At 24.6% G+C, this 8,961-nt stretch overlaps 2 protein-coding genes across 2 annotated transcripts in view; one reads left to right on the top strand and one right to left on the bottom strand.

The window, feature by feature from the left end:
- Nucleotides 1-4,441, bottom strand: part of LOC117181559 (trafficking protein particle complex subunit 12) — a 5,863-nt gene extending 1,422 nt beyond the window's left edge. The window contains exon 1 of the mRNA XM_033374382.1: nucleotides 3,878-4,441. Within this exon, the coding sequence (XP_033230273.1) occupies nucleotides 3,878-4,230 (353 nt within the window). The 5' untranslated portion in view covers nucleotides 4,231-4,441. The remainder of the gene's footprint in view (nucleotides 1-3,877) is intronic.
- Nucleotides 4,442-4,698: 257 nt separating this feature from the next.
- Nucleotides 4,699-8,961, top strand: part of LOC117181031 (exosome complex component RRP41-like) — a 22,741-nt gene continuing 18,478 nt past the window's right edge. The window contains exon 1 of the mRNA XM_033373599.1: nucleotides 4,699-4,973. Coding sequence (XP_033229490.1) covers nucleotides 4,797-4,973 — 177 coding nt within the window. The 5' untranslated portion in view covers nucleotides 4,699-4,796. The remainder of the gene's footprint in view (nucleotides 4,974-8,961) is intronic.

Genomic DNA, 8,961 nt, shown 5'->3' with positions numbered 1-8,961 from the left:
TTAGTTCAATTTAGAACAAAAAATTTCGTTAAGACGAATTTCCTACAAAATATTTGAATTTTTAACCAGAGAATATGATTTTTCATCAAAAAAGTTCATTTTAAACAAAATCGTTTAATTTTCGGTTAACAAAACAAAACAAAAAACAAAAAAAAATTTTCAACCTAAGCTATGAATTTTGATCCAAAAAAATTAAGTTTCAAGAAAATACTAAAATCTTAAATCAAGGAGTTAAATTTTCAGCAAAAAGTATTAATTTTTAACGAAAAATTGCATTTTCAACAAAATAGGATGATTTTTCAACCCAGAGAAATAATTCTCTACCAAAAGAGGCGAATTTTTAACAAAATACATCAATCTTCCACCAAATATTTAAATTTTCAACTACAAAAAATCAATCTTCAATTAAAAATATAAAGTTTACATAAAAATGGAATAGTTACATTTTCAGTTGAAAAAAATTAATTGCCCACAAAAAAAAAATAATTTTTTAAATACGAAATAGTTTAAATTCGAACCAAATTGTTGAATTTTCTACAAAACTGTTGAATTTTCAAGCCAAAACGACGAATTTTCTACAAAACATTTGACTTTTTAAATCGAGAATAGTTCAATTTTTAGTTTAAAAAAATTAATTTTCATCTAAAATTATGAATCTTTAACCAATAAAATTAACTTTTAAGAGAGCAGTTAAAATTTAAACCAAGGAGTTGACTTTTTAGCCAAAACATATTAATTCTAAACAGTACAGTTATATTTTAAAATAAAAAATATGATTTTTTCAAACAAGAAAAATAATTTTCAGCAAAAAAAAAATTGTGATCAAAGTACATCAGTTTTCAGCTGGATAGTTTATTTTTGAAAACAAAATATTAATTTTCAATTTAAAATAACAAGTTTCAATTGAAACTAGAATAGTTACATTTAAAGTTTGAAAAATTAATTTTCAACCCGAAAAAAAAGAATTTTCTACCAAACAGTTTAGTTTTGTACCAAATAAATGAATTTGTTACCAAATTATTGAATTTTCAAGTAAAAAAGTTTATTTTAAACCTATCAATTGAATTTTGAATAACATAGCGAAATTTTCAGTTCAAAATTTATTTTTTAACCAAAAAAAAGCTAATTTTCTACTCAAATTATGAATCTTTAATAAAAAAAAAAAATAATTTTCAAACAAACAGTTGCACTCTTAACAATAAAAAATATGCATTTTAAACTAAAAGATAGCAAGGTCACAAAGTTAAATTTTCGACAAAATACTTCATTTTCAGCCAAGAGAAATGGATTTTCAAATAAGACAAATCCCTTTTTTGGTCTAAAAACAGAAATTTTTAAGGAAAAATGTGATTGCTGATATTTAAAAAAAGGAATTTAATTAAAAATAAAAAACAGTTGGATTTTGCAAGAACAAAATTTCATAATTTTTAATAAAAAAGATTTAATACCTACAGAAAGTGGTGAATTTTAGAACCAAAAAGAGGAATACTCAACAAAATAGTTGAATTTTCAAGCATAATAAATTTGTTAGTTGATAAAGAGAAAAATGTCAATAAAATTGTTTAATTTTCAAGCCAAAAAGACGAATTTTCTAAAAAGAAAGTTTAATTTTTTAACGAATTAATGAAATTGTAAGCCAAAAAGACGAATTTCAACCTCAAAATATAAGTTTTCAACCAAATATTATTTTTGAACTATTATCTGAATTTTCAACAAAATAGTTCAACTTTCAGTCAAGAAATTGATTTGTATCGTTGATATTTTTGACCAAGAAAATGCATATTCTAAAAGAAAAGATAAATTTTCAACAAAATACATAAATTTTCAACCAAAAAAGTTAATTATCAAGCAAAAAAAATTGATTTTCTGCTAGAGAGTTTCATTTCTAATAAAAAAAGTTGCAATTTCTACAGAAAAAGGTGAATTTTCAAACCGAAGTGATAAATATTCTTGAAAAGAGTTCAGTTTTTAACCAATATTTTTTTTAAAATAGAAAACATCAATTTTCGATTAAGAAAAATTATTTTCTAGCTGAAAAGAAAACGAATTTTCTACCAAAAAGTTAAATTTGGTACCAAATAATTGAAAATTTAATAAAATGGTTCAATTTTCAAACAAAAAAAAAAAAACGAATTTTCTACGAAACAGTTTAATTTTCAACCCGAGAATATAAATTTTTAATAAAAAAGTTAATTTTCAACCAGTCAATAAAATTGTTAACAAAATAGTTTAATTTCAGCCAATGAGTTGAATTTATTACTTAAAAAGATGAATTTTCACAAAAAGTTGAATTTCCAATCAAAAAATAGTTTGTTAGTCAAGAAAAAAAAAACACTAATAAAATTGTTAAATGTTCAAGCTCAAAGGACGAATTTTTGCAGAAAACAGTTTAATTTTGTAATAAATAGTTGCATTTTCTACCATATTGCAAAATTTTTAAGCCAAAAATATGAATTTCAACACGGGATTATAACATTTGAAAAAAAAGTTATAATATCAGAAAAGATTAATTTTAAAACAACAACAAAAAAAACATTAATTTTCAACAAAATACATCTCAATAAAAAAATTCAATTATCGTCAATCGAAATTTGACAATTGTCAAATTGTCAATACAAATCGGAGAATTTTTAACAAAATAATTTATTCTTTAACAGGGAATTTTACACATTAAAAAAAATATTCCATGGTTTTATTTTATTTTATTGAGTTTACAATTCGTAATTCGAAAATCTTTCATTTTAAACATTTTCGATATTATATTTTAATTATTAGGCATACATTTTTTATTCAAAGAATTTTAAAATGCCGTTTTAAAGATTTAAAAATTAAAAGCATTTGAAATCGACAACTTTTTATTTAAAAAAAAAAAAACATTTTTGGTTGATGAACTTTGAATGTAAATTATGATTTTTTAAATTGATCTACATATTAAGAATTAACAAGTGAATAATAATGGAATTGATTTTATAAGACGATTCGGAATCAGTTCAAAATTTGAGAATTCCCAGATTTAAATGTAAATTTTAAAATAGCTTTAAAAGAAAATATCCATAATTTTTGTTTATTATTAATTAATTTATTTTTATTTATTTACTTATTATTATTTATTGTATTCAAATCTATTAAATTTCAAGTATTTTTCAAGTCTAAAATTTGAAAATTTTAAGTTTTTTAATTTCCAAAATTGTCAAAAATGAATCTGGAAGATTTTAAAGAAATCATTTTTATTTTGCAGCATTAAAAAAAGATTTGGTAAAAATTTGAGGAAAAGTTTTAATAATTAAAAAAAAATGTTTAGAAGCTTTGAAAAAATTTAAAATTTGAACAAATGTAAAATATGTAGATTTGTCAATATTTTGAAGCTTTTTAGGAATTTTTAAACTATTTGAAATAAAAATAATTTAACTTCGGTTAGAAAAAAAATGCAATCGATCAATTTTTAATATTTCCAGCTTGAAATTGCTTAAAATATTTTGCAGCTCAGTTTTTATTACTTCAAATTGATCATTTTTTAGCTTTAAAGTTCGAAGTTTTTAATTTAATTGAGTTTGCGAACTGGGCAAAAATCGGGAATTTTTTTATTTGATTAAAACGGTCATCCTGCAAAAAAAAATTAATTCTTAACCAGAAACTGAAAAGCATACTCTTTAACAGAAAATACTGAACTTTCAATCAGAAATACTTGAATTTTCTTATTGCATTCTATTAATTGTATTAAATTATGTTTCAAAAATAAAGATAATTTTTCATTACTTAAAAAAATTGATTTCTTGACCTAGAAAACCGTGAAAGGATATTGAATTTCGTTCTAAAGAATTGCTAGACGCCTTTGAATGAGCTTAAATTGACCCAAATTCATGGATATTAAATTTACCTGTCAAGGGCGTTTCCACCAGGAGTCGAAGTGGCAATCGTCCTGAGAACTTTTCTCGTATGTTCTGAAGGAATCCAAGCATCTCTGTGAAAGTCAATTGTGGCTGGCTGTTCAGAAAATTGTTCCGCATTTACTAGAGTATCGTTATCAAAAAAACTACTTGGAGAAGTTGTCGGAATTTCGAAAACTGGATTTGCAACAGTAGCAAATGCGTTTGATTTATTAGGAGAAACTAATTCGTCGAATATTGTGTGTCCTGTGTTGTCAAAATATCTACCAAGGCCCGAGTTAGTGACTCTTTCTGTAGAAACTTCAGCATCAGTTTCATCCAAATTATTAGCTTTTTCACTCATTTTGTATTATCGACTAGAAATAATGTGACGTCAGAAAACAAAACCACTATTTGGTCAAATTAGGTTAATCCACTTCATTTGCATTCTTTTTCAGATTTCCGTTTAAAAATTATCTAATACAAAAAATTAATAGTTGGCTCTTTTAACATTATTTTGCGTATTTTTACAAGTTTTTTAAAAATAAAAGGTTGATTTTTGACAGCTTGACTCATTCGACGAAAACAGGTGTTACACATAACCTACAAAATGTATTTGTTTTCTATTTTTTTTAATTATATTTAAGATCCAAAACTTATAATTAAAGTATAAAATTATATATTTTTGATATTAAGGAGTGCGTTATTAGATTAAATTACAAAACACGGAATAAAATGTCTAATTTTCAATAAGAAATTTAAATTACGTGCCTATTTTAGGCCTATGAACGCTGAGTCTTTAGCGCCTGCGCATCGACTTCAAAGCATTCAAAACATAACCTACATTTTTTTAAATTGTCACGTGAAGCTTGAGGTTATAAGAAAAGTTTTGTTGTGCTGATTATTAAATAAACTTAGGATTAAATATTTATGATGGATCTGGATTTGAATGAACCACCACAAGGTGATCTAAGACTTGATGGAAGAAGACCTACGGAACTTCGCAAAATTAACTTGAGATTGGGAGTTTTTGGACAGGCCGATGGAAGTGCTTACGTTGAACAAGGAAAAACAAAAGTTTTAGCTGCAATTTACGGCCCTCATCAGGTTTATTTTAATTTAAATATTAATAATATATTTAATATTTTCACACACTATTACTGAATCAATTAAAAAATCGAAGGGTACTCGTTTTTTTAAAGTCAGGACTCGGACTCTCCACATTATTTACACTATTTGACACTTTTCTTGAGTGATGAGACTATTATGCTAAGATTTCGAAAAAAATGACACTAAATACCGTATTTTCTCACAATTTTCCTACAATATAAGTATTTCTGTACTTTTTCTTACAAATTATTTTTAAACTTCAGTTCTCTAATTGGCTTAAATAATTCCCACCGGAAAATCGTCTCAATGGCTTTATTATTACCAAGAAAAATATTTTCATTTCAAATTTAAACAAAAAACAGTTAATTTGAACCGAAAAGTTCGAAATTTTTTATAAAATAGTTGAATATTCAACTACAACAAATTACTTTTCAACCAAAGAGTTACATTTAGAACCAAAACGATGAGCTTTCTATTAAAGAATTGGATTTTAAACCAATAAGATAAATTTTCTACCAAAAAAGATAAAATTCTAAACAAAAACATACATTTTTGACCAAATAGTTAAATTTTTAAACTAAGAAATATCAAATTTTAACCATAAATCGAGTCCTTAAGATTTCAATCAGGAGAATTGATTTCCAATTTTTTTTGTAAACAAACTAAAATTTTTAACCCAACAGGACGAATTATTTACGAAACTGTTGAATTTTCAACCCAATACTATGAATTTTTCAGAAAAAAATAAAGATTCAACTGTCCAGTTGAATTTTCAACAAAAATTATGCATTTTAAAAAAAAATTAATTTTAATAAAGCTGTTCAACTTTTATTCAAGTAGTTGAATTTTGAACCAAAAAAAGGTACATTCTTAAAGAAAAATGTAATATTATTTTTAATTAGGTTTCTATCATCGAAAAATATAATAGTTGATATTTGAACGGCAAAAGCAGTTCATTTTCAATCGAGAATAGTAATTTTAAATGGCACACTTCCATAAAATTACATCAAGAGCATACTGGGTGTTAAATACCCAAGGGTATTCAAACGTGTGCTGTGCCGACGGTATTGGATAGTATTTAATAATAAAATAAATTACTAATGTTTCATGTATCTTTTTTAAGGAGAAAAAGGTTTCATAACAGTTTTTGATATTTTTACTTAAAATTTTACTTGAATACTTTCGAGATGCGGCGCTTCAAAAATAAAATTAGTCTTATAGTTTTCGTTCTAAAGAAGGTATTTGTTTTTAAAAAATAACAGCTTCAATTCAATGACAAATGAAGCACCGTACTTCGCATGATTGAACGATTTTATTGATCTTAAACTGCTTATAAAAATTATAAAAATCAAAATTAGGTGAAAATGACATAAAAAAATAGGTTTTCATGTCATTTGTAAATCTGGCGCCATATGTTCCATTTTCTTGAATTTGGTACGTTTTGTTAAAGCGAAAATAAGTCTCTGGGTGTTTAACACCCAGTATGCCCTCTAAGGGTTAATTTTCTACGAAAAAAATATGAATTCTGAACAAAATACATACATTTTTAACCAGATCGTTCATTTTTTAACCAAGAAGATTGATTTTCTATCGGAAAAGAGTCGTTTTCAACAAAGTACATAATTTTTTAACCAGATAGTTGAATTTTCAATCAAGAAGATTAACCATAAACCGCAAAAGGCGAATTTTCAATAATTTAGATAAATTTTTAATTAAACAGTTTGTACAATGGATATAATTTTAGTCCGAATTTGACTAATTTTTAGTTTCTTTTTTTCGTTAATCAAAATTCTTAACTAAGTAGTGGAATTATTAAATTAAAGAACATCAAGTTTTACCTAAAAATCGAGTAGTTAAATCTTCATTTCAGAGAATTGATTTTTAATTTAAAAAACGAATTTTCGACAAAATAGTTTAACTTGCAGTTAAGAAAATTAATTTCTTAACAAAAAAGAAAAAAAATTTTCTACTAAAACAATGAATCTTCAACGAAAAAAATCAACTTTTCAAAAAGGAATTCAACTTTCAACCATGAAGTAGATTTTTTAACCTAAAAAAATTAATTTTTAATAGCAAAATATTTTAATTAAAAAAAAAAATAGATTTAGCCTACTAAAACTGGCATTCCTGATCAATTACTTTTTAACAGAACAGTTACATTTTCAGACAAAAAATTAATGTTTTCACAGAAAAGATGAATTTAAAAAAAATAGAAACTTTTTTTTTTTTTAATAGTTCAAATCTCTACAAATTTGTTGAATTTTCGAGTTGGAAACACGATAGTTCTACAAAACAGTTGAAATAATTTTTAAAATAAAAAGATTAATGTTAAAAAGAAATAGTTAAATTAGAAAAAAAGTATGTTAGTCAAGTATTAGAAAAAAATTCAATCAATTTGTAGAACTTTTAAACCAAAACGTCAAATTTTCATAAAAAATGTTGATTTTTCAACCTAAAATTTACTTTTTAAACGAAATTGTTGAATTTTCAACAAAATAATTCAAATTTGAACCAAATAATAAAATCTGTAATCAAAATTTTAATAGTAGACTTTACAACTAAAACGAATGTCCTTTCAACCTAAAATAGTTAAATTTTTTATTTGGTTCTGTTTAATGTAGTTGGAATTTAAGTGGTAAAACGAGAAAAAGTGGAGAAAACGGTAAATAATATTAAGACTGCGATAAATAAATAGAAATTTTAATAATTTATGGACTAAAGAATAACATTTTAAATAAACATTGAATTTAATGTTTAAAACGTTCAACATAATAGGATAGAAAACTGGAAATCTTGCTTAAAAAATAAAGATAATTTTCCATTGCACACTATTTAACTTTTGACTATACACATTTAAATTCGTACTATAAAAAAGTTTAATACTTGAAAACATTTTTCGACACTGTTTTGACACTTCAAATTTGTGACACCATTAACACTATTTTTAATCTCTGAAATGAGTCCGAGGCCTATAATTCTGAAGCTAGAATCCTGGCCATTTAAATTTAATAACCATTTAAAAAGTTTCAGATTAGCAAATTTATTAATAAAATATACCTATATTATGAGCATTTTTTTATACAATGTTTAAAAAAAATCTTAAGTATATTACTCTATTTTCGAAATAATAAATAAAAAATCAAATAATAAAATTAAAATGTTTAACATATTACTGCTATATAGTTAGTTTAATAATATATTAACGATAGATCACGATTCGATTTGTTTATTTTGCGGATTTTCATTTTTGTTGGAAAACACTTCTATTGTCTTCAGAAAACATATCCTATTAAAACACTGCCGGTGGTCGTCAGTTGGATTACAATTTTTTTTAACCACCGTGAATTTTTTAAACTCTCACAGGATAGTGACTTGATCGGGAAACCGGAAATGATCGGGAATTCAATTAAAAACCGGGAATTTACTTGAGTTCGTAGATTTTTCAGATTATCTTAGTTTACTCTAACTAAATCATAATTAATAATTGAATACTTATTATTTTCCATCATAAGAAAAACCTTTTGCAATGTTTTTCGCTGTGCGATTTTTTTTCGCTGACTTAAGTTTGATAAGCGAATTTATGATATTTCAAGCATACAGAAACAAAAATTATTTCTTGAAAAAAAGATCCTACTCCATCTTCTCTCCTTTGGGAATCGAACCACAAAACTTCTAATTTCCGGTCAGGTGCTTTTCCAATTAAGCTATTAGAGGGATCAGAATAAGAACTCTTAATTCAAGAACATAACGCTAATTTTTAGCCAGGTGTTAATGGTACAAGTAATTATTTTAAAATTTTTTAATTTTTCTGCTATATCATCAGAGATTGTACCTTACCGACAGTAGATTTTATTAAGACGTCAAGCATTTTCTGTTATTGAAGATTCTTAAGGGCATGTGACACAGCTAAATACCTATATTACCGACCTCACTTTTTCGGTTCACTGAATGTTTTTTTGAACCTAAGAACTTTTTTTGTAAATAA

Source organism: Belonocnema kinseyi, chromosome 10 (genome assembly GCF_010883055.1).
Source record: "Belonocnema kinseyi isolate 2016_QV_RU_SX_M_011 chromosome 10, B_treatae_v1, whole genome shotgun sequence".
In the NCBI taxonomy this organism is placed as follows: Eukaryota; Metazoa; Arthropoda; class Insecta; order Hymenoptera; family Cynipidae; genus Belonocnema; species Belonocnema kinseyi.
The sequence above is the reverse complement of the archived record's forward strand: the minus strand, read 5'-3'. Positions and strand labels throughout refer to the sequence as shown.